The sequence below is a fragment of the Notolabrus celidotus genome, chromosome 18, assembly GCF_009762535.1.
Source record: "Notolabrus celidotus isolate fNotCel1 chromosome 18, fNotCel1.pri, whole genome shotgun sequence".
NCBI lineage: Eukaryota > Metazoa > Chordata > Actinopteri > Labriformes > Labridae > Notolabrus > Notolabrus celidotus.
The window spans coordinates 21,456,802-21,483,598 of NC_048289.1; the positions used below are offsets into that span (position 1 = coordinate 21,456,802).

General features: G+C 38.8%; 1 protein-coding gene across 3 annotated transcripts; it reads right to left on the reverse strand.

Annotated features, from left to right (window-relative positions):
• Positions 1-1,473: 1,473 nt before the first annotated feature.
• On the reverse strand, positions 1,474-26,644 carry LOC117830140 (poly(ADP-ribose) glycohydrolase). Of its 3 annotated transcripts, none has more exons than XM_034708109.1 (18): positions 26,274-26,608; positions 26,000-26,128; positions 25,004-25,092; positions 24,149-24,882; positions 23,773-23,895; positions 23,106-23,192; positions 22,790-22,864; positions 18,599-18,691; positions 16,545-16,699; positions 14,501-14,580; positions 14,358-14,418; positions 14,121-14,196; positions 12,814-12,961; positions 8,054-8,132; positions 7,039-7,147; positions 3,869-3,974; positions 2,702-2,830; positions 1,474-2,402 (listed from the first exon to the last, which is right to left on the reverse strand). In XM_034708109.1, the coding sequence occupies exons 2-18, from the start codon at positions 26,113-26,115 to the stop codon at positions 2,227-2,229; spliced, it is 2,436 nt and encodes an 811-aa protein (XP_034564000.1). In that variant the 5' UTR covers positions 26,116-26,128; positions 26,274-26,608; the 3' UTR covers positions 1,474-2,226. The 3 variants fall into 3 exon arrangements, with proteins under 3 accessions (XP_034564000.1, XP_034563999.1, XP_034564001.1); XM_034708108.1 differs by having other exon boundaries at positions 26,231-26,608; XM_034708110.1 differs by lacking the exon at positions 25,004-25,092 and having other exon boundaries at positions 26,231-26,644.
• Positions 26,645-26,797: the final 153 nt, after the last annotated feature.

A 26,797-nucleotide genomic window follows, 5' to 3' on the forward strand; every position in this document is an offset into this window, starting at 1 on the left:
CAACATGGCTTCCATAACTGTTGGGCTTCAAATGTCTCTCAAAAACCAATAGGAGACATCCTTGTTTGATAGTCTTTGGTGCTAACCCAACCAATAGTAATTTGGACCCATGGACATTGTCACGCCTACAGTCTAGCTAGTAGCATTAAATGAAAAAGAAAAATGCAAGTTGATTTTAAGTTTTTATGTAGCAAATATATGATTAATTTGCATGGGTAACTTTATAAGAGGAAGAAGAAAACCTGCTAGAGTTTCTCAAAGCTAAAGACCACCAAATTGTTCAACAAACAAACAGCAAATAAATGAGAGTTTTGTGAGCAACTACCTGTCAGTGCAGAGCTCTTTTAGGCTTTCCTGCAACTGACGTGATTACCAGTTTTCTAGCTCAAACTTCAGTGTAGAAATGTGTTCAAGTGTGATCATGATTAAGAGACAATTCACTGTTCGTGACTTTGTGACAGATGGTAACAAAAGGTCAAAGGCAAGCATGGGGCTCACTGCAGAGGGATCAATCCAGTAGGATACAACTGTGTTTATGGTGGCTCCCATTGAGATGGATGCCACCAAAGGCTCGTTTTGAACTCAGCACGTTACAAAGAGAGACCACCTACCTGAAGTCCTGATTCCATGAGGGCAGACAGCATCAAGCTTAGAAACGCCTACACCCCATTCATTCACTTACAGGCTCCCAGGGGTCCATTCAGCACAGCACTTATTTATTTAACCTTCCACCAGAAATATTTAGTTGATACACACCAGCTGACTGGATGATCTGTAGATAGACAAATAAATGCTTTTTAGGCATGGAGGCACAGAGATGGTGTAAGACAGGCAAAACTGAAATACTAGTGGATCTAGATTCAATTGAGCATAAGAGACGAAGACATTCATTTTATATCTAATAAGGGGTTAACTTTCACTCCTCTATTGTCAAGTACGTCCGTGAGTAACCTAGCTTAATCATATCTTCTTATAAAGGTTAGTTTGATATTTTAAACCTACTGTATGTCAAATTTTATTGTTTAAAGAATATTTATGCCTGTCTATGATTACCACTTATGGAACAACTGCATATCATCAAAACCTGAATACAAGGTGTGAAAGGTCTCACCTCTGAGAAGATCATGAAACAGCTTCTTCTTGATGCAAATGAAGTCCTGTTTTATTCGACAGACAGAAAAATCACCCAGAAGCTCCACTGCCTGACTCTCACCTCTGACTGGATGTGCTATGTTATCCTCTTTACTTAATGAGGTGTCATGTACAGTTTATATAAAAAGTATGACCTTATTAAACTCTGAGTGAAAGGGTGAAACAATAGCTCGGGAAATATAAATGGCACAGCCCTTTGGAAACCCATTCTGCTCATGGGACAAGAAGCTGTTCATTGTGATTGTTCTGAGATGTACACAGTAACATGGTTCCTTTTAAATGGTGCTCCAGATGGGAAATATTTAAAACTGCAATATCACATTAACTTCAAACTGATTTTATTAAGGATGTGGAAAACCAAAATCACTAGAAAGATGTCTCACTTTTCATTCAAGTCCAGCTTTACAGCAATACGAAAGCCTACAAATATCAGATTTACAAAGAATGAATTCTCACAAACAAATCATATAAATATTTTAAGCGCATTTAGCTTTGGAGTTGGTAACATATACAGCACAGCAAAGAACCCAGGTAGGAGATAATTTCCCAAAGAGCCAGGCTGCTCTTTAAATCAAACCACTTTCCTGTGAGTGCTCTAAGCTCTCCAAACCCGCCTCTTGTTATTCTTTTCCTTTAACTTGATTTCTGACAGCCAATTCAATTAGGCTGGATATGTGTGGGTGTAAAAAAGGCAGCATGACAAACTCAGAAGATGGATGGCAACCTTTGCTTCACCATTAAAATCACAATTGCGTTGTATTGAAGCTCAATCCATTGGCGTATTACCAGCAGCAGCAGAATGAACACGGCTTGGACGACAGCGCGAGGCAGGGTCATAACTAATCACCTTCAGCTGCTCCGTTGTTTTCAGAGGGGATCTGCATTGCCAGGTTTTTCATGTTCAGCTATCAGCAGTGAAGACTGCTCTTAGTAAATCCAACACTGTTGATTTGAAATGTCCAACAAAAAAATTAAAGAGGAAACATTGGTGTAAAGGCAATCTGAGAGTGTTTTAATTTGGCAAATGTTTCATTTTCCACCAATAAGGCGCAGTGACTCATCAGCCACATGACCTTAACTGCTGTCTGCAGGGACGTGTTGTCTGGCCGAGCCCCCTTCAGAGTCATCCGGCGCCGGGGAGGAGCTGACCTGTTGGTAGATGAAGGAGTAGAGGCTGACGTCAGGGCGCCGGCCGAGGCAGCTCTTGCACACTGAGCTGTAGTACTGCCCCATGAGATCATACACCTCCCCTGCGAAGGAAACACAGAGATTGTGTATCTTGTGTAGTCCCTTGAGCAAACTTTTATACAACCCACAAGACGCGAACAAGCTTCAGGACTAATAATTGGCCATTTGATTGTTTTATGAGATTGCATAGTTAATGAGAAAATCCTGAGAGTAAATGGTTTCATAAACAGGACTGGTCGTGTAATCATTTCTTGCTTCAATTGCTTGAGGAGAACAATAACAGAAGAATGAGAAAGGAACAAAAAGAAAGTTAGAAAGTTGAACGTGAATAAGAAGTAGAAAGAGTGGTTGTTTGCCTCACCGACACCGATCTTCCTCTTCGTGAGGAAAGAGTGCATGTTGTGTACATCTGTCATGAGCTGGCTGTCACCAAAGGTGAAGTAGGCCACATCTCGGCCCGCCTCAGCAGCTGCCAGCATCTGGAGGAGAGCTGGAGGAGAAGAAAGCCATGACACACCTCAAACAGTGAGAGTGGTGCAAAATCTGCTTCAATGCAGTAACAAGCTTCTCTTGTGCAGGTTACATTCTGGTCCTTTTACTTGGAAATATACAGCAGAGTTAAACAAACAAAGATCTGGAGAGTCATCCATTCGCCTTTGTTACCATTAAAAGCATGTAGCATCTGCCTCTGTGTACAGCAAGAGGTAAGTGAACGAGGGAATAGGTCTCATCCCCACTGAGAACTCTGGATTAGTTACAAAGAGAGGCCAGGGCTGGCCCCGGAGAGCTGTGAATATTTTAACAGACTGGAAATATGTCTGCTGATTAATGAAGGTTGGGATGGTGGCGAGTTAATGAGCAAAACTGAATCAACATTTTCAGAAGAGAAGCTGAATAAATCTACACTTCAGCAGTTTCTCTATCCTGAGCTGTTTCAACAGCTTTTATTGTTAAAATGATCCGACAATTAAAGGATATGTGGTGATATGAGGCCATGGAAGGTTAAACCAAGCTATAGAACAGCCTTTGAGTTAGGAGGCTCTTCCCATGTGGCATGCCATTAAGTAGACAGTAGGTGCTAATGCCTATGGAGGGATCTACCTTGTGCTAGCTTATTACAAAATATGCAGGGATGTTAGTAAAGTTTTTAAGCACAAAGGCTCTAAAGTCAGGCAGACAGGGAGAAACAGAGCTACTACTGAAAGCCTAAACTCTCCTGAAGCTCCGTGCTCTGTGACAGTGATACAAGGCTCAGACAAGGAGCTGTAACAGATTGATGGACTTGAGCAGGCGATCAATTTCACTATTAATGAAACATATTAACTTTGTCATTTGATCAATAGAAGGAAGGCGACGAATAGACCTTAACTAAATGAACGCAGTCCCTGAAGACAAATGGATGCCCGCGCTGATCTACTGGAGCTTTTCAATCTGAAATGTATTCTGTGATATCGAGGAAGAGAGTGCTTTAGACTGCCAAGTGAGGTGAGGATGGTGTGAGCACATTTTTTTCTACGTCAGAGCTTACCTTTTAGGCGTGTGTCACCCCCAAAAACCCCACAGCCCCAGTTCCCTGTAGCCACTGCTGACAGGTTTTGGCTTTGATCCTCAGGGCGAGCAAAGCCACAGTATGCCTAAATGAAGACGATAAAAGAGAAGATCAAAGGTAACCTGTAAGGGAAGGTAATGTAAACACAAAGGCAAACACAGTCCCAGACAGAGGTCAGTTTAGCCCCGCCCAAAGCAGAGGGAAGAAATGTTGTTGCTCTTCATATATTGTGTACTGCTTGACACTTTTGTCGCCAGGAAAAATACAAAAAAGCCTGTTGTTTGTTTCCAAGCACCTAATCATTTGGCCAAACTTGTGACTTTTGTTGAAGCTAAAATATGCAAGCCTTGGCTTTAGTAATTGCAAATGTCATATTTTTGTTGTGGGCTATTCACTCAACAAAAAAATACCAATCATTATTTTTTTTCTACACACATTTGCCCTCTTCTCGGGTGCTAAAATAATAATCAAAAATTCCAAGTATCAAATCTTTTAACCTAGCTACAGAGATTTTGTTTGCATTTGATTGCACCTCTGTTGCGTATTCTTGCTTTGATGGTAATACCCTACAGTCGCCGTGGTTTTCAGATGAAGACATGTTGCCCTGTCTATTTGTAAGAGAAAAAAAAGTACGCTGTTTAAGATTTACTGACTATTCTCTATATACATGTAGTCGGCACTTGGTAGTTAAGTGAAATTTAAATGCAACCCTTAGGAGGGAAATTTTGCTTTCACTTAGATTGGAAAAAGAGAGGGTCGTGGAAATTATTGAGGGCTTAAAAATGCCAGAAAAAATATATTGCTTAAAATATGTACCACCAAACAAAAAAGCTAGAAACAGCAAAATGCAAAAACGTGGGGTCACATAAGACCAAGATGTACAGTTTTGATTGAGAGAAATATTAAAGTCTGTACCACGCTGGATTTCATGTCGTTTAAAATTAATCACTGGACAACAAATACAGTCAAAGACTTGACAGTTCTCTCTGTCAGTGAGCTTTATCCCCAATAAATTGTATAAGTGTGCAAAATGTTGATGCCGTCCACCCAATGGATACAGAAGTGACTGAAATGGCCCTGCCATGAGTTAGCTTGGCTAAAAGTAATATTACCGTGTCTGAAATCATCAATTAGTCTCTACATAGGCAACACTTCAACTCTTGAGTGTCCAAGCACTTGATACTTTGGTAATTATTGTGGTGATGACAAGTTAATTGTTCATGATGATAATGGAAGGTCTTAAGTTGTTTGGTTGCTTCATTGTAAATATTCCTTATTTTACAAAAATAAATAAATAAATAAAAACCTTATTTATTTTTGTGCACTGCCTTTACATTGCTTGGCAGTACCTGCATCCAAATGGACTTGAAGCACTTTGTTACACTTACTGATCTTTTTTCCTCTTGTTTAGATCTTTGCTAGTGTTGTTCTTGTTCTCGTATGTACGTCGCTCTGGATAAAAGTGTCTGCTAAATGACATTGTAACATTGTAACATTGTAACTTCATAATTCAGTCTTTTTAAAGCAGATAACTGAGATTTTACCCATCTATAAATCATCTTTATTGTAGAAGCATTACTAAAGCAATTTTGCCTTTACTTTGGATAGAGACTGGAAGAGGAGAGTGATGGTTGTTAGTTCCGTTGTGGGAATCTTGAGGACATATAGTGGCAAAAAATATACATATACTGCAGGTTGTAAAATAAGGAGGAAATTCAAATCCCGACTTTTCCTCACGATAAGCAAGTGAATGAACCGGGTTTCTTTGAATGATTTTAAATCAAGCTGTCAACAAAAATGACACCAGGCCACTCAAGTGAGTGGGGAATGATGTGTCATTCGGTACATAAAAGGAGGCCTCAGGTCTTGAGATCACTTTCCTGTTCCAGATCAGTGGTATGTTTTATAAGAAGCAGGTCCACAGAACGTCGCCATGCTATCAAACATAAATGGAACACAGAATGCAACATAGTAATTCCATTTGCCTGCAGGTCTGTGCTTGACACATCATTCAACGCATGAACACAGGAAGGTCGGTTGGCCCGGCTGAACATACATTCTTAATTGTTTCCTTTAGTAACGTTGTGTCATTTCACACACTTTCTCAATTGAATTGCAATATGTGTGGAGTATTTTTTACATATGAATAACAGACCAAACCCATGCACATGAACAAGAGCCTTTTATATGACAACATGTCATGTGGGTTGGATGTCAGATGAAGAATACGTTTTTGAAAGCAGGAGATTTTAGATGGAAGACCTGAAGAGGCTTTGAACATTAATTTTCACACTGGGCATTACATGAATAGTGAAAATGGATGGTGAGAGTCCATCCTTCCCCCTGACCAGTCATAAATTCCTCCTGTGAAAGGGCAGATATGACATTTGGGTAGCCAATATTCGAAACAGGATTGATCTCCATGTTGGTGCATTCTTCACACCCTTGTCAGGGCTGTCAAACTCATCCAGGCTTTTGACGGCTGACTTGACAACATCAACATCTTGATTTTCTAATATGAATGAACATGTCTGGCTGGGGTGATTGCATGCATGCAAGGATGCCTGCTTGAATGATCTACAATGTTAATTGACAAATGACGATTAATTGCTCTGAGGCTGGATGGGATAACCAAAAATTATTCTACACCTAATTTTTTATAGTTTTTACTTGTTTCATTAGTCTATATTACAAAAATATGACACACATCCATAACTTAAATATTCATCTTGTGAAATTTCAATATCAATCAATTTTCCTCACAGCTGACATTTTATGAAACAGGTTTCCAATTATCAGTCAAATTAACATCAAAGTCATTTAATCAGAGTAAATTTAACATTCAGTAAATTAACAAAGTTAAAATGTTAGAATTCTGTTTAAAAGACATGAAAGTGGAAGATCAAAGCCTAATATCAAATAGCAGTAGTTAAAAAATATTAACCTTAACAGCAGTCACTATACATGTATTAACACCTATTTACAATAATGTGACGTACTTTTTTTTTGCTTTTGTAAACAGGTGTTTCAATGTGAACTTTTTTGTAATTTTATTTTTTAATATTAGCCAGTGTCAAGCTAAGGGAAAAGTGGCACTCAACAGTTGTCATGATTTGCAATGCAGATTTAAAGAACATTTTAAAACTAACCTTGTTGAGTTCCCGGTTGATTCTGTGAGGGTGAAACTGCTCAAGAAAGCTCTTGAAGTGCAGCGCATCAATAGCTACGATCTCTGTGCATCTTCTCTGCCAGCCATCCCTGGAACAATTCAAAAAAGAAAAAACAACAAGTTCAGTAGTATTTATGATCTGTGAACGATGGATGTTGGTACAAAATTAAATTGGAGCCCAACTAATTGTCCTGAAGATATTACAGTTAGCGCAAAAGCGATGGACACACCTTGATCTGACTCCCATAAGTTAACCTGGGGATAAATAACTACACATGGATTGGTTGGACATTGTATTGTAGTTATTATTACCTTGCTGTATTTAATATTTGATTCTGAACCACATAAGTGAAAAACATTATTGGCCAGCCATTACTTGTCCTTCGTACCGAGTTTGTACTGATGCCTTCAGCTCGCCGTTTTTATGCACCCGTGAGGAGAACTAATCAGTGTTCAAAATCTTTTATCCCATCTGCTATCAGGCTTTTAAACTCAGACGGCAGTCTTTTTAGTCATTTTAAATAACATTGGTATGACAAGAGATTATATTGTCTTTTAATCGTTGTCGTATCTTACTGTTATTTATTACTTAAATTATTGCTGTCCTCCACAGACCCTCTAGTCCCATGTACAGACCCGGTGCTTGTGACTTGTAGCATGTATATAAGATGGATGTGTTGTAGATGTTAAATGTTGTACAGTTGTTCTATGGTAAGCTATAAATGAATTGCCCTTCTTGGGATCAATAAAGTTGTCTGTATAACAACAGTGATTAGTTATTAGATAGTGAAAGTTACACCAGGAACAACCCTCAATCCAGATCAATCCACTGAAAGAAATCTAGCACATTTCACCCCTGCCTGTTGACACTGTGGCAAACATGTTATTTTCCTTTACCTTCAGGACTCTAATCAGCATAACCACCCGCACACTGTGCCTTATCCCTTACTCATTCGCATTGTGAATTCTTTAAAGTCCTACGGCACAATAAATACCTTGGAGTTGTGTCCTTGTGGCTGCCATTCCATTTGTAGGTCTGAGCGTAGCCTGTGTATTTACTGTACTGTTGTGTACCTGGTAAAAATCAGACGGGGGCATTAGTCGAACTCATCTTTGAAACAGTAACATATTGATCCAGACTTTTAAACAATGTCAGACTTAAAAGTATACTTTCAGAATTAATTCAGTGGCAAAGGTGGAAGGCGGATGGGATTACACTTTAATACAGGATTATTACACGCAGTCAATCTTTAATGATGCTTCATTTTGCTGGTTCATTTTGTATCATGTATTTTGATTCAACTATGGTATCAGTGTTATATAAAGAATACTGTTATACTAACAAATAAACAAAAAGGCTCTTACAAAATCATAATAAACTTAAAATATATTTTCAGAAGAACAAGCCTCAAATAGAAAAAAGTGGAAACAATATTTTTAAAAACAGGTTATTTGCTGAAAATGTGGCATATATGCAACCCTGTAAAGAGTTTAAGTAATTCACTGTAATCAGCTACAGTGATTCTGCTTGATGTGATCTTATGAAACAGGATAATCCGTCTCATGACAACAGGAAGGTCAAGTTATTACCCCCCCTCGAAACATCGAGGAGCAGCAGATGACCGGCAACCCACAGGGGAACACTCAGCACCCGTAAAGAGGGAGCAGAGGGTGGGGGGGCAACAGCACAGTCAAACAAATGAGGCAACAAATTAACTTCCCATTCATTAGCGCTCATTAGTACCTGGCTGTTAAGAGCACTAGCTGAGATGCTCCATGCTGCAAAGTGAATAAACCAAGTGATTAGTGGTGGGCCTTGGTGGACTGTTATAAGAAGGTGCACATGGGGGGGAGGGAATCTCTAGAGCATACTCCACTTGACAGGCTAATAATCAGCCTGGCTCTTGCCTCTTAAACAGAACACAGGAGAAGAAAAGGTTTTATAATGGACTACCCTATCAGAAGTTTGTGGTTGACATAGACTCAGTTGATCCACTAGCAGCATGCCAATTTAAGACGACTATGAGAAAATATCTAGCTGCCTCAACAGAAAGAGACTTTTACCGTCCAACTACTGGGTAAATACAGACATCAGCACATTTTTAACAAACCTAGAAGAGCCTCAATGAAACTGAAAGCTGTTATACTACCAACTGTACACTACGCCTTTTTTAATTCAAAATACATAATGTGCAATTACATTTTTTAACATTGCAATAATAATATTAAATGTGATAAACATTAAAGGGTGCATATTAGCCATAACTCAGTTTTTACTATGCCAATCTGATTCTTTTAAACACAATACATGTGTGTGCTACATTTATCTCCTGAATCAAGATAAACCAAAATGTCAATTTAATATTTTGTTACCACAAAGTTGTTACCGCTTTAACTAAGACTAGCAGATGGATGCCATGAGCCTCATCTAACTACATATAAAAAAAACAGTAAAAACATTAGTATATAATAATAATACTAATAATACTAATAATACTAATAATACTAATAATAATAATAATAATTTTGCTTCTATATTGTGATGTAATTCTGACATTTTTATGTTTATTTTGTATACTATATTTGGGATTAAGATGAAATATGGACTTATTAACTCTCCTGTTATGTTCATTTCTCTGGAACAGCAATAATGTTCCTGGGTCAATTTGACCCGGGGCATATTCAATTATCCAAAAGTGTCAGAACCAAAAAAAATCCCAATACGCATTTGTTTCAATCTAATTTTTTACTCCATTACTAACCATTTAAATCAAGATTTGGTCCATTGGTGTTCTTTAATTCTCAGATCATGGTTCAATGAGGATAACTCACTCATTTTTCATGAAAATCCATGTTAAAACTTTTTTTAATGTAAATTGTAAAGCCCTAAATATAAATATAAGAGTTTTACACAACATAGATTTTTGTTTATTTTATTTTACATTTTGAAGTTTTTTTATTTTTATTTTTATGAAGTGATGTTGATAAATTAATAAGACACCTCTTCTGTCACGTGCTGCCCTGATTTTTATGCTGCATTTAATTTTAATGCTTGTCAAAAAAAAATGCGCACCCATTGGTAGCTGGTTGGTTAATCATTGGTTAAAGCAAACTGAATAATTTAAAATTTTGACCAAATATCATTAGAGCAGTAATGGATGATAAAGAAATGTATTGAACTCTTGGATAAGGCATGTTAGGTTTACTTCAGGATGAACGGACAGATGTTAAAGTTGCTAATGATGTTCAACTCTGCAGCCATAAATCTTAATAGCCTTGTGTTAACTTTGCATTCACTTGAGCTTTACTGGTCCTCAAAAAATATCAGACTCTCAGACAAGCCATTTTTGTGTTTGAAAGGAGTAACCTACCAAAAAACAATATCTATTATCATTGTTATTTGGTTTTTGCCAGGGAAAGATGGGATTTATTGTTGGAAGTTATTTCTAAATGACACGTAGGTTAGATAAAATCAGCAGGGATAATTCACAATCATCCTGAAGGTTGTTCCTTTCATGTGTAAATACATCAGAACAAAGTGTCTCATATTTGCAGTGGACGAGAGGCGGTAAAAGGTCACGCGCGCATCTCATTGCCATGTCAAAACTAAAGTGGGTAAATGACAACAACTGCATTCCAAGAAACAAGAATACAAATGCTGCTAAGCTTTTAAAAACATACTTGTCCATTATAAGAATAGAGGTAATACATAATGGCAAAATTTGTATCCAGTCGAAAAACATTCCCATTATCTCCTGCCTGCGCCAAGCTTGTGCTGCATTTTCTGGTTAGTACAGCAATCAATGAATACATGACTTCTCCTTGATGCTATTTATACTTTTGACCGCCCTATGGCTGCCAGATATCTAGCAATCAAAGAAAATTCTATTAGGCTTGGGCACTTTTACAAATTTCAGTGCAGAGGTACGATCCATTAGACTTCCCTGCTGTAAGCCAAAACGTATCACAGGGGAATATGATTTACCACATGACCAGAATGTAACCAAGGCTTGGTTTTTTTTTTACAACGGAGGGACAAGGGATACTGGCAGGGTTCAATAAAGATGATGGAATGGAAGAGTCCATTAGCGGAACAGGTCTTGGGCAGGTCTTCCAGCTATAATTAATTCTGGGCCTCAGTAATAAAGTTAAGTGGCTTAAGTGGGAGCAAGAGAGGGATGGCTGGCAAGAAGTCTGAAGGTGACTCTGACGGAGCAAGAAGATCTGATGCATCGGTATGATTGCTGATCAGGCTGTGCTGCCTCACTTCCTGTTTAAATCCAACCCACTGGTTATGTAATGTCCAGGCAGCTCTGTTTAAGGATGATAAAGTGATTCGTGCTGCACAGGTTGCATACGGACAGTTTAAAAATGCTTTTCCATGTAAAACTTTAACAAAATTCAACACCTGTGAAACAAAAACAGAGCATTTAAAAACAAAGATATGATAAGTGAAAAATACAAGCTTTTTTAAAGGAACTGAAGACCAAAATATCTGGGTTATTTTGTACATTTTTTAGTATGAAATGTTGATAACAGTTGCTTTGAATAGTAATGAGAAAGTAACACTGTGATAGTGTTATTTCTAACCATCTCAATCTGTCTGTGTTAAATAGGTATACAGAATGAAAAGAGGCATCAATCCATGTGTTACTGATGACTAAAATCTGTTATTGAGCAGTGGATTGACATAATAAGTGGAGGAAATATCCAAAGGCTATTTTTACTTGGATTTTACTAGGATCACAGATTTTGTAAGTTAAGGATGTCAAACTTGTTTGCTGAGTGGGCCTAACAATAGCAGAGCTAGCACCACCAGCCTTTAGTCCTCCTTGCAGGTTAACGTTCACAAGTTCGTAAGTTCTGTGCTAGTTACAGAATGTAAGAACGGGCAATACAATTGACTGATTTAGATATTCAACTTGAACTTGACATCCTTATGAAAATTCACTTTAATACACGTTAGCTATGGCATATTTAAAAAAATATTGTTCCAATAAGGGCTTACCACATCTATTTCAAAAGAGGTAATCATGATTCTTGATATAAGGCTTTAAAATCCATAGATAGGTGATTTTAAGGTTTATGGATTGGTAAAAATATGTTTAAAAATGCTAAATTTCCAATGACACTACATTGTTGACATACGACAACTCCAATTGTGTGGTAGTCCTTCAGTATTTCCTTTTAATTCATCTATAACCTCACAGAGGTTTCTAATCAAGCAGGAACAACATCTAAAAAAAGAGTGACAGATAGATTAGAAAGGAAGAAAAGGCAGACAGGGATCATCAGCCACCTGCTGGGACTCCTGAAGTCTAGCTCTTGTTATTGGGTCTGCCAGCCTGTCCTAGCCTTGTTTGTTTGTAACCACTCAATACTGAAGTACAGTCGGTTGGAATTAGTAAACAGACAGACCCAAGACAGCAATCAGGACAGCCCAATCTGCGGGATGATGCTGCCACTCTAAGAAAACAGCCAATCAAACGAAAGCATGTGACAAGGACTGATACAGAAACATCCCTCGGCCTCTTGCTGAGCCAGGATGGGGTAAATTGAAAGTGTGCAGTGTGTACTTCACGCTGGGTGTGACTGGAGTTGCGCATCATGTGTCTTTTGAGAAATACAGGTCAAGCATGAGGAAGGTGAACTCAGGTCGTTTTTGATTTGATCTGGATCAATGGACTAAATCATGAAAAAACTGAACAGTAGGACTAATTCAGCAAAAAGTCTTGTGAAACCCAGTGTGACTGACCTGTAATGATCAGGCATTCGTTATGATCCAGGGCTTCAGTGAAGAGGCGAGAAACAATGAGCTCAGGGTTGATCAGAAAACGGATTTCCTCTTGAACTAGACCTGAACTGGTGACCCCTCCTCCAACAAACTGATTGGCGAAATCCACCTGCAGATGAGAGCTTTTCATTATTACATCCATGACTTTGCAATAACCCTCTGAGGTTTGAATTCAAATGCAAATAAGAACAGAACAGCACTTTTATATTGTGAAATCTCCTCGAAGAGTCGCAGCCCTCTACTTTTATTCGTGATAGACAAGCTGATCGTGAAGGTGGCCTGAGGTGCTCACATTGCTCAGACATCTGTCCCCCTTGCCAAAATGAGCTCTCCCCAGGAGCAGCACTTAGATGTGCTGCTGGTAGCAAATATCAAAATAAGAGAGCAGTCCTGCAGTCCGAAGTAAACATCTCCCTCCAGTCATAACATGCTGCTAAACTGACAGCTGAAGATTGCTTGAGCTCTACTTTCCTGCTCGTTCTTTTGGGTTGGTGTAGAGATCTTCGGGTGACACTGACGCACTTGTTTATTTTAGTCTCTTTATGATCAAAATGAAAAAACAAATCTTATTGTTAAGCTCAAACACAGGCATGACAACTCATCGTTGGTACCAGAAAGCAGCCACGGGGAACATATAATTCAATTTGAGGACTGACAGTTGTTGCTCATTGGCCTGTAGACGGCACCGAGCAACCCCGTCACCACCCCCAGGAAGAGGCTGCAAAGGGGCAAGCAGCACATCTCCCCAAACTGGTCACTCAACTCTGGGACAGCGAGGCCAGCCTCTAAAGTCTGATTTGACAGGCTGTCAAGCAGCCAACCCCCACCCCAGCAGAGCATCCATCAATCCAGGGGCCACGGCGAGCCCCCGGAGCTGGTCATGTGTGCACATCAACTGTCAGCTTGTGGCAACCGGAGGCAAACAAAAGGTGAAAGGCAGAGCGGGCCGTCCTGACAGTGTGCAGGAAACGGGGCCGACACGGAGAGCAGAGGAGGCTCAGAGGCCTCGACCCCAGTCCCAGTGCGCACTCCCTGCGACGTGTCAGAGGCTCCCCTCAAAGGCCTTTTCAGCAGCAGTAAGCATTCTTGTTGAAAATCTCCAGCATGAGGAGGCTTTGTGACTGACTATAACAGAGGGAATAGAGGGGGAGGGAGCAAAGAGTAGGGAGGAGTATTTCTTCCCCTCAAAATAACAGGATTCTTTCAGGTGAAGTCCCTTTAAATCACACTCTAACTTTGTGCTTTTGTACTAATCCTCTCCGTCTTACCTGAAGCATTCCATAACCATCGTCCTCGATGGTCCCTTCACAAGTTATGTGGAGCTTTGTAAGCAGAGTCTGTGAGCTGAGGGAAAATAATGAACTGTTTTTACTTTTATCTGAATCAGTTTATCCTTGCTTGCTTTCCATCAGTCATACTACCTTAAGCAGATAGACTGATACAATTGACACTCTAATACCAATACAACTAATAGTTTTCTTCAAGAAAGAATCAATGTACTACACCTGTTCCAACTCAGAGGTTTGTCCAAGCTTTTCCTTGTAAATGTGACAAGTCCAGTAGGCTCTGAAAAATAAAAAAAGGGAATTAAAAAATATCAGTATTGTATTTCTGTTTACAATGACTCATTTCTGATCTTAACACCTACTTTTTTCAGTGACACTCTTGAAGTAGCACATCAAGGTTTTAAGCTTCTCGATCTTCCTTGAAGAGGAACCCTCAAAAAGCCTGAAGGACAGAAGATGAGATCATAAGATAACAGACGACATAACATTTTCTTATATCTTAAAATGAAGCACACTTTCTACACAGTCAGGTTAAACATGGCATCACGGCCAGCCACCAACTCTTCCGGCTTCAAAAACGATTAAATAACCCCAGCAGAGAGCAGGAAAAATGACTTTCCTCATAACCAGCACTGTGGAGACACAAGAACTCCACTCTGGCCATGTGAGTTCAGTCAAGCTTTAACTTTTGATGTGAATTAGTCCATCTCTCCCTCAGCTTCCCATTCAGTCACTGGCCGATTATGTAGTAGGTCCTACGTTGTTCGACAATGGAGTTGCCCCCGGGCGCACCATCACAGGGTCGCACTCGTGCCACATCACAGCACTCACACAAAAACAGGGAACAGAGAGGGAGACAAGGCTCACTCCTTGGGGATACATTAAGTGTCCTTTTTTAAGTAACTCGAGTCCTCAGGAAGAAAAAGGTTAACCCTCTGAAACATAAGAAAAAATACAAACAAGAACACAAAAAGCAGCTGGTTTGGTGCACTTTGAGCACTGAGCATGCTCTCGAGAAAACTTTATAAAAGGTCCCTGCAGCCTAACGTGCCACAATGAAGAGAAGGAAATTTCATGTGAGAGAAATGAAATAATGACAAAAGCTTGATGCACTGAGAGCCCCTTCTGGCACTGGAAACTCATTCACCGAAGTCAAGCCCTACATAGGTTTCTATTTTTTGCCAGTGTGGCTCCTAAAAACAGTGCGCACTGTGAAGACCTCGGGGCAAAGCCTTTGACTTGAACTAGCTACTAGAGAACAGGCTTTTGATTTAGAAAAAATTAAAGTATGTTCTTTAGAGAAGAATTAATACACAATTATATAACATCAATACTGCGCGCACAGAGGGCAGAAAACTGTGATGTAACACAGGAAAAGGATATAAGAGACTACAGGATGTAAACAGTGGAGTTTTTGCATCACCAGCATGAGAAACATTTCATAAAAAAACAGGGTGTTCTTATTTCATAAAATCATGAATACAGTTGGAGAAGAACATTTTGACCTAAAGGATCGTCAGTCAAGACATTAAAAAGTCTGTTTTTATCACAATTCACATGAGAAGTTTTCAGTGAAATAGAAGAACAACATTCAGGACTCCACTGATCTTTATCCAAACTTATCAAACAAAAAACATTATTTAAGATAAAAGACATTTCAAAGCTTTTAACACCTGCCTCTCTGTAGCTCAGGACCATTTTAAATGCTGTGCTAAAAGGGGTGACAGTCTTTTTATTCCATATCCCAGTGAAATGTTATGTGAATGAAAAACTGATGCGATTGAACTCTGTAACATCCCTCTAAAGGAAAAAAAAAACAGCCAATGGCCCTCTCCATTGTCAAAAGCAGCCATCTGAATCAAAGTTAATCTAATTCCCTCTTCCATTTAGGTAATTACACTGTGATGCCAACAGAGATGGGGGACATGACTGAGCAGGGCTCTGCAGACGAATTCTGCAGTGAAGACTTGCAGGGTTTTTAAAGTAAAAGATGACGCTGCACTCCTCTTTTTTAAATTTTCATGTGTATAATTCTGTTAAAAGTAACAAGCAACAAAACAGCAGAATGGCACTTTTTAAAAAATGTTATTCCAGACTTCTGGCTGAAAAAAAAGATGGTGTAAGATGCACTTAATTTCTATTTCTTTAAATGTTTCAGATTAGTGTTTAAAATCAGTTTAATGCGACGTGGCCATTAGGTAGTGTTTGTTTAGCTTTGTTTTATATTTACAATGTAAATGTTGTTTGCCTTAACATCCAGCAAGAACACAAATGATTGGTAAGGAAAGCATATACAGTAGTGCCCCCTCATGGAAATTAAGCTAGTTGTCACAGCTGCATCATTCACAGCCTGACTGTGAATGAGAAACTGTTAACGCATACAGAACGACCACAGCCCTGCATTACCTGACAAAGTTGATATCTGGATAGTTGTAGTACTCAGACCTCCTGGAGTTGCGTCGGGGAAAGGTGCAGAAGAAGGCGTTGGCAAGCAGACATGCCACCTGCTCCTGAGACATGGTGATGGAGTGGTTCATGTCTACCTTGAGGAGGGGTATCGGCTAGAGGAGAAACACAAGTACAGCTGAGGAAGGTCAAAATAATTTGTTTGGCCGATTTGCCAAAATGAGACACTGAAGTATGATGCATAAATGTAGTGATTTGGCTCCACTCCCTGCTTCTTGAATCAGCCATCATAATTACAATAATAGCCTATCCTTGTTCACAAAATATCCATACTCCCAACAAATAATCAATGCATCTGCATAAGACATCCTGTGATAACAATCAGGTGAGCTTGTTGAGTGTAGACTATGCATGGATGGAAAATTACTGTGTTTGGTTTTGAGTTACATGGCCGAAATGTTTGAAAGTGACCATTTAATAAACAACTCAGTAACAAAGAGGGACCAAGCATTCAGTTTGATATAAGAGCTACATGACAGAATTCATGTGTAGACTGATGAAAGGTTGGAAAAAATATCAATCTCAAGATATCTCATTCTGACCTGTGCAATAAAACTACTGTATCACTGGGGCCACATATATTTTTTTTACATTCAGAAAGAATACAGCACTCTAAACAGGTTCCCCCTATCTTCATCAGATACTGTGATTTATCATTAGATGATTTTCTTGCAATTCATTAATTGTTAGAATCGCTGTATTGTGATATAATCATTAACCTGGGCCATGTATTGGGGATCTTATCGTGATAGGTATCTTATCATATCACATCGCATTGTATCATGGTATCATACCGTAATAGGTATTGTATCCTTATGTCATACTGTAAAAGATATTGTAACGTATCATTGTATCGTAACTTAATAGGTATCGTAATAGGTATCGTATCATAATCTTAATAGATATCGCATTATATCATGGTATCTTATCCTAATAGGTATCGTAATGTAATAGGTATTGTATTGTATCGTATGATGGTATCGTATCGTAATAGATATCATACCATACCTTATCATGGTATCGTATCGTAATAGATATCATATGGTATTATGGTATCGTACGGTAATAGGTATTGCATTGAATCATGGTATCTGAACTTAATAGGCATCGTAATGTAATAGGTATCGTATTGTACCGTATGATATCGTAATAGATATCATACCATACCTTATCATGGTTTCGTATCGTAATAGATATCGTATGGTATCATGGTGTCATACTGTAATAGGTATCGTATCATGATATTGTAACTTAATAGGTATCGTAACGTGTCATAATCCTAATAGATATCGCATTGTATCATGGTATCTTATCCTAATAGGTATCGTAATGTAATAGGTATTGTATTGTACCGTATGATGGTATCGTATCGTAATAGATAATATACCATACCTTATCATGGTATCGTATCGTAATAGATATCATATGGTATCATGGTATCGTACTGTAATAGGTATCGTTTTGTAATAGGTATCGTATTGTAATACATATCGTATTTTAGCGTAATAGATATCATATCGTATTATATTGTGAGTTATACAGCAGTTTTCACCCCAAAGACTGATTCTTTTCTTTTCATGGCCTAAAACAGAGTTTTGCATCAAGCATAAAAAAACATGTCTAACACAAACAAGTCTACTTCAACAATGTTTTTACCTGTGTGTGTGATCCATTTTGAGTACTAAATGAATCATATCAGAAAATCATTTAACATGCATTTACAACTAAACACACAAAAAACATTTTAATGGGACTTCTTTGGCTGAAAACACACAGCTGTTAATCATTCACACAGCAAAGAACCAGATGACCAAATAGCCCATAAAACAACGGACAAATGACCATCAATGGCTGCATGCCTTGACCTCACTGGTTTTTACTACCATTTTATGAGATTATTTGTCATGCCGTGACCTCTGGGATCAACCTGCTGCGGTGATCTACTGTGTCACAAACCACTGAGTCAGTGTCTGTTGGTTAGTGATGGCTGTTACCTTGGTGCAGAGCTCAGATGCTCTCAGTGCTAATTGCACCATGTCTGGCAGCAGGGAGTCAAACAGATGTTCAGCCTCATCAGGATCCAGGACCTTGGAGAGAGGAAGAGGTCTGTTAATGTTTGGCGTTTTTTGTTTTTGTCACAAAATTCATCTGTGACATTATTGGCTTTTTGGGTTGATTAGTTTGAGTCAAACAGATGAAATAAACAGTTCTGATCCATATCAAAATATATATGATTGATGGAAAATGTTGCAGCATAAAACTGATATGCGAGTACACTACAAACACTTTTGTGCATGCAAAACTCGAGACAAGCTGGTGGAAACGACTGGCAAATAATGCAGAACATTTGAAAGGGACACTAAAATATACTTGGCTTTAGCCTGAGAATTAATCTGAAACAATATCACCCACAACCAAATATCAAACCAATATGAAAATCCTTCTTGACCTCACAAAACTGCCTATGTGCACTAATGTATTTTTAACAATATACCCAACCCTTATTTACACCATATTGGCCACAAAATGTCAGAAAAATCAATCACAGAGCAATTTCATCAAGGTTGCACGGCCATGCCAGCTGATTTAACAGTCTTCCTGGAAGAGATGCAAATGAACAAGCATTTGAAACAAAGAGGACAGTGTGTTCTCAGGACAAGGAGCCTTGACTGGTGATTTAGCCTGGGACATTTATATTATTGGCAAAGGAAGCCTCACTAAACACTGTCATAAGTAATGACCTAGTTGACATCATAAACTGCTCCTATGGGCGTAATAAATGAAGGCGGTTGACAGGACGAGGCGGTGGATATAGCTGAGGTGGTACAAGCTGAGCTCTTTAAATCAGCACAAGACAGTGCATCAAATCAACTGGGCTAACTGTCCTGTATGACTTGATACAGGTCTGTACATCACAGCAAACTGACAAAGTAATCAAGCAAGATGCAGGGGGTGTGGGCAGTGAAGAAAACAAGAACTCCCATACGGATTTAACACAACATTTCATGCTGCTGTTCTGATTCCCCGCAGGTCTAAGCAATAAAGCAATCTGCTTGACTGCGTCTGCGGACGTGTAGCTGTGTAAAAATAAAAGGCTGGAGAGCTCATAACCGTAAATACAACACTGGTTAAACTGGAGAGAGAGAAATGAACAAAAACCAATGCTGTCCATCAACAGCTTTTCAGTTATTCATAAGGTGCTCGTGCCGAAATGAATATTCAATGAGGCCGCTTGGCCCGTCACTCTATGCCATTCATGTCCAGTTTTATCTGACACTCACAATCGTTCTGCTATCCTGCGATCTGGCATCTCCAGGAGAAAAACAACACAGTAAGAAATGGGTTTCATTACATTGCACTTTTTTGTACTCCCCATTTCAATCATGTGATGCAGTGGAAAGAAATCAAACATGTTGGATCCTCTGTGATTGGATTTTTAAATTAAGTGTGTTATCAAACACCAACAGTGTTTCGTGTGGGCTGTATGAGGATCTTCCCATCAATAAATAAGACACATTGTACATCTAGGCTAATTGCTACCACCCATTCAGCATATCAGACTTATCAGAACAAAAAAAACAGATCCATAATTCAGTTGGATTGAGAATACATTTTAAGGGGAAAGATGAAATAAATAGTGTTTGTTCAGAAGTCTGCATGCAAATCCATTGTATGCTAGCTTCAATGGTAAACATTGAGCTCTAAAAGATACCTGCAAGACTCTCATGAAAAGCATTTGGTAATTTCATAAAAATGTATGGGAACATTTTCAGTTTTTACTGAAAAGAACGTATCAAAAATGAGTTACAAACATGTAACCTTTACTTTGATTTAAAAAACTGTGATCCAACTTTTCATTTTACAGCCCAAATTCAAAAGAGTGCTTATCAAATATTTAAACTGAAAAATGTGAGTCTTTTATGAAAAATAAATGCTCACTTTGTTCAAAACAGACATGAGTCTTTAGTGGAGATCACTGCATGAGCTCAAAACGACTTAAAAATACAATGTCTTCGAACACTGTTTGTCGCTTTATCCACAAATCCAGGTTAAAACAGTACCATGCAAAGAGGACACCTTATATAAACATGATCAAGAAAGGCCAACTCTCTTGGCCCGAGTCTGATCAAGATAGACTGAGGTGAAGGGGACAATTGAACTGCAGTGTGATAATACAAAATTTGACATTCTTTTTAGAAATCATGGACACTGCATCCTCCTCTATAAAGAGGAGAGAGACAACCCAGCTTGTTGTCAGGGCACAGTTCAAAAGCTAGCGTCTGTGACAGTATAGGGATTCATAAGAGCCTATGGTGTGGGTGGCTTACACATCTGGGAAGACTACATTAATGCTGAATAATATATACAAGTTTTCCCTGCCCTTTCTCAGGGAAGATCTTGCAAAATTCAACACCAAACCACAATTTATATACTACAACAGCATGGCTTCTTAGTGGAAGAGCCTGTGTGCTAAGCTGGCCTGCCTGCAGTCCTGACTTGTCACCCTTTGACAACATTTGGTATGTTATGAGACAAAAAAGTAGAGCTCTGGCCATCATATACAGAGGCTATAGTCCTCATGGCAGTGGTCGCACTGTAGCAGTGGTCGACTCCCCACCTTTTCCGTTTTGCTGCATGCCTGTCCCCAGTCTCTACTCCCCACTTTTCCTGTCTCTCTCCAGCTTCCTTATCTAATATAGGCAAAAATGTTAAAAAAAAAAAAAAAAAAAAAAAAAAAAGGATTTTTTTTTAATATATATAACTATATATATTTCTTAATAACAGTTGTACTTGTTAAAGTTAATGTCCCACTCTATCTTCATATTGTTGGTATTAGAGTTGTTGAAGTCTATTAAATTAAACAATGCCATTCCCAAACACTAAGTGCAATCCAAATCCAGCTGCCACAACAGAACTTGGCCTCTGGCTAAACCCTGTCGACATCAGATTTGATCCAATAAAATTCCCATTCCCACATGATTTATGGCATACTGTACATACTCATATTGTACGGTAAAAGACTGATTCAGTAGGATATGGCCGAGGTAAAGCATTCTCTGGGATGTCATGTCAACCATTTCATTTCTGACAAGTTACTAAACATGACCTTTTGCCAAAAGATGAAATTATTTCTCTAGACTCCCACTTTGCCTCTGAAGGGCTGCAACATTCACCCATGTGAAATCCATTACTGTTTTTGTACAAGATGACAGAAAAACACTGACATATTGGCATTAAAGAAAAAGGGTAACATGTACTTTTATCCTCAGATGGGAAAAAACATATAAACATACACTCATCACACCACGCCTATCCCTCCAAATGGAATATTCCCTTCCCTTTCATGAGCCAGACAGTAGTACGGCCCTCCCTGATTCCTTACACAGGATGACGCAGAGCCCGTCAAGACAACTGATGATGGATGGCCTCCAAATGAGTCTGGAGAAGACAACCAATGAACCAGTAGAGCTCTGGCCATCATGATGTAACTCAGGCCTATTTTACCCTTGGCTTGTAAAGAAATTGACAAAGCTGTGGACAGTTCCAAGATAAAAGTCCCATAAATAACACTTAAAATATAACTTTATGATCTGAGCCTCAGAACCTCAAACAGCCAGATGTCCACACGAGCACAAGACCATAAAATATGGTCAAATGAATCACATGCTTTGAAAAAATGTTGTTCCTTCAAAACGGTGACACTGCAAAAAATGAAGAGTTGGGCACAAGTATCTGCAGAGCTTGAGAGCACCTTATGACAAAAATGGACAGACCTTATGTCAACTCTGATTCTAAGATGTTGATATTAAACCCGTGAAAATAAATGCCATGTATACTGAGCTTTATCTGATCTAGCATCAGATGAAACATCTAAACCACAGCATCATCTACAAAACTTAAGATACTGTCATCTTTAACTAATAAGCCAGCTGCACTTCCATTGACCTGAGCTTACAGAGAAGCCTCATCATTCGTTAACGATGCCTTTTGTTGGACAGTCAAGTATCATCATTGAACAGCTGATGTGTTATTAGGCTACAGCAAAGCCTCTAACAACTTCATCATCACGTCTTCATGCCAGGGTTCAATAAATTACCCAAAGTGGTGAAATTGATTTACTTCTTTGAGTTCAGTAATATTCTTTAAAATGTTCAGCAATAGCAGCACATTTACACATTGTTTACCTTGTTGCAGTACAGACATAGTGCTGTGAAATCCCATTTCTTGGCATTTGAGGCGCTGTATTTCAGAATGGCACACTGTGACAAACAAATTAAATCATTACTGTACAGAAAATGTAATTGTGTATGAAAATAGCAAACAAATCATCAAAATGTGTGATACGAGATCTGTGATACGAGACAGTGTGCCTCAGTTTCTAGGTTCATGGCGCCATCTTGTGGCAAAATCTGGTATCAACAAACTTAAGAATCTTTAAAAGACCTTTATCTATGGAGAGAAATACAGTCGATCTCTCCAAAACATGTATGTGAAACTTGCCTTCAGCTGCTGTGGACTCATGAATTCGTTGCTTAAAGTCTCCTTGATCAACTCCCACCGACTTTTATTCTGCATTTCTTGAGTTTCCTGTGGAAGCACCAATTCTGTTAGCTACCTGGATGGTGGATTCAGTGTGTTTATGTAAAAATAAACGATAGCACCATGTTGTTGTTAAATAAGTTACATACACTTATCAGTGCAGTCATTTGCCTCCAACAGGGTTTCATTTATTTGCATGCAAATTTTAGACATTCAAAGTAAATGTAAATTGCTGCCCTGTAATATTTCAATGTGAGCAGATAAGCCCTATTACTTTTAGAAACTCTTGAGAGTTTCTAAAAGTAAATGCAAAAAAATTGCAGAATGCAAAAAAAAAATGCATTTCAACACTTTCAAACAACACTTGCTCATTTTATCATCTTCATTTGTACCAATAGTAAACAAAGCCTGCCCTCAGTGAGGCTGATAACAAATTTTGCCATTTCTTGAAATCCTCTCTGGGAATAAACAAAGCATTTGTTATCAGCACTTTTCTTTCTTCTATCTTTGCAATAAAAAGCTGTGTAATAGGTGATTTAATTTGTCATTCATGTTCATATCTCTATACATAACCAATGACTTCAGCTATTTTTTTAAATGACTGGTCAATGTGCACTTGGGTCATTACCTCATCTACGACAGGAAACAGACTCATACTGGAACAGGGCATCTTCACATATACATCATCCCAGGTGTCCTTAAACCTAGTAGGATATGGAACAGGAACTTGATCATCCTGAAGCAGGTCTGTCTGCAAAAGAAAAAGAGCAAAAAAAAAAATAGACATTGATACATGCAACACCAGAAAGTCATCCTGACAATAAAATACACTATGAAATGAAATGTTGAGGAAACAAAGAGAACTTCTGAACCTATTACAAAGCAGAAATGTTGCTGCATTTGCTTTTTGGTTAAAAATTAAATTACTGTACGATTCAATAGTACAACTATACGGAGAGATAAGGATTAAAAAATAAGAAAACAAGAGTAAAAATTTCTCAAACCCTTATCATCACAGTGTGCTGTCCAGGAACATCCCTCAGTGGTGGAAGCCGTTTGCCGCATTCAGGCATTCTCTTTAGCTCATCAATAGGCGTCCCCAGCCATTTCACATCAGGCCCGACAGGAGCAGAAGAAGCTCCGTTATCAGCATCTTGTTTCTCTGCGGACTTATGTGGCCTGCCCTGTCTTCCATGTAAACCCGATGAAGATGAGGTTCCTGAAAAGAAGTCTGTTATTTTGGAGCTTTGTTTGTCAGAGTCCTCTGAGTTGGCTGAGCATGTCTCCTTCTCTCCATCATCATGGGACAGTGTTTGTATTAATTCACTTCCCATGCATATTTTTGGAACTGGTGACACAGGATTTTCTTCATCCAGGTCTTGAGGTGTCAAAGGTTGGGTTTCCTCATCCGTGTCAGAGATGGATGTTTTGTTAATGTTTTGGCAGTCTTGAATCTGAGCTGAGGTGCCTTGTAGGTCATCTTCGTCAGGCATTTCAGCATCCTCTGGGGTTTGGCACACTTCTGCTGTATTTGCATTTTTGGATGGTTTAACCAACCAACGTTCAAGAGTGCTCCTGAACTTCTGTTGCTGTTTAGGGACGATTCTCTGATGGGGACTTTTCGTCTTCACACCCCGCAAACCATCTGATCTGGACTTTGGCCTTTCATCCATCTCGGTCTGTGTTATGTTTTTCCTTCTTACTTGATCTACTGTCTCATGGTCTTTGCTGGAAACACCTAAAGATAGGGAAATAAGCGTGCAACACAGTATTTAACAAAGTGGGGGATAAAAAAAGAAGCAAAAAACTTGTTTCACATCTACTCTGGCATAAAAAAAACAGCAATCTGAATGGATTACCGTTAAGAGAACACGAAGGGGCTGTTGGGGAACTGGTTTCAGGCCCGAGTCTCTTAACTAAAGGGTCAAAGTCTACCAACGCTGTCATTCTACAAAAGGAGAAAGCAACACATAACATGTCTTTAAATCTTTTGAATTTCTTTGCTGATCTTTACTGATTAGACCTGTATGTAGGGTTGCCAACTGTCCCGTCTCATCCAAGACATCCCGTATATTGGGCTAAATTGGTTTGTTTCATACGGAACCTCAATTGTCCTGTATATTGACTATTGTCAAGTCTTGTAAATACAGCAGACTGCACTCTACAGATCCTAGATCAGATAAAACGGTAGTAGCCGATCATGTGCCAATCACACCGCCTGTCATCCAATCCCAGGCCCACTCACGCTCATCAGTTGTATACCTACAGCACAAATGCGTCATGTCCTGCAAAAAAGTGTGGAGAGGATTTTCTCTCTGATGGCCATTGAATGGTCAGACTCAAGAAACATATGCAGCACAAAGCTGATAAAAAATGAACTTCATATATCTGTAAACTGTGACTTGTCATGTAAGGACTTCTCTCTGGCTGTGCAAAAGGACAAAAGACTGCTTGAGTCAGTCAAGAGCAGCAAAAAGGATCCATGGAAAAAGTACATTTGGTGAGTCATACATATGTAAAGAGCCAACTTGTGGTTTCTTTGAGGTTTATTCATATGAGGTTACATAATGATACAGTAAGGATTAAAGGGAATATACACACTTTCTGCATTTCCAGTTGAATCAGAATATGGATATACACTGAATTCACACATCATGCTCACACCACCATGGCACTTTGCACCTGTCCCTTATTGAGTAGTGAGAAAGTTGGCAACCCTACCTGTATGAGTCTGCCTGTTTTTTCTTAGCTACTCACGACAGGAATTTAGTGATTTGGATTTTGAAAAGTACAATACATATACAGTTTAGTACAACTTTTATATTAGCAGTCAAATATACTGTATGTATACTTACAAAATAACTTGAGCCGACACCACGACTGAGGTGTTATAGGTTTTTGTCCAGGCTTGTTTCTTGAATGGTCCTCTCTTCAGTAAGTGAGTAAACCTTAAAATCCAGTATCCGGCCATACATCATAACATCCTAGTTAAGAAAACAAACAAGAATGCTTTAGTTGGTTTTAGAGAGTTAGCTATGCTGCTATATCAATAATGATTGTCATTAACAACCAAATCGGCTTTGTACCTGCTTAAGCAGGCGAATCTGTGTTGTATTATTTTATTATTACCGACTATCTGCCTCCTTTTATTACAACAGGTCCAAACTACTTTCTGATAATAGCAACTTCTCAGTTAGCTGTTATGCTAACTAGCTTTATACTTCACTGGGTTAGAGGTTAGAACAAACGAAAGCAAACGGTTTAACATGCACTAAAGCAGGTAATTTATTAAAAGTGGAAGCTTTCTTATGATATAGCTTTAAAATACACTATGCGAACACTGGTTGGGCTTGAGTTAACATTTAAACGCAGACTGATACTTTCTAGAAGTGCCGAATTTAGCTAAAAATCAAAAGCACCGCTGTTCAATAGCAAAACACTTCCGCGTGAACGTGACGTAGCAGCTGCTGAAATATCGCGAGATCTCCGTAGCCTTCACCAAATGGGTAGTTTATGGTTTTAAGCTATGAGAGAGTTAATTTGTTGGGTTTTTTTTCACAAACCTAAAAAAAGGTAACATTTATTTTAGAGTCTCTATGTTTTTGTCTTTACAATAACGTGAACGGAAGAATACATTTAGTGAATACAGTCTA

Bases quoted from the DNA above. Each gene is read 5' to 3' on its own strand.
- LOC117830140 (XM_034708109.1), bottom strand. From the start codon at position 26,115: ATGGCCGGATACTGGATTTTAAGGTTTACTCACTTACTGAAGAGAGGA. The intron at 23,896-24,148 runs GTTTGAGAAATT...TTTCTTTTGCAG, and splicing joins AGCACACTGTGATGATAAGG to ACAGACCTGCTTCAGGATGA. The intron at 12,962-14,120 runs GTAAGACGGAGA...TCTCATCTGCAG, and splicing joins ATGGTTATGGAATGCTTCAG to GTGGATTTCGCCAATCAGTT.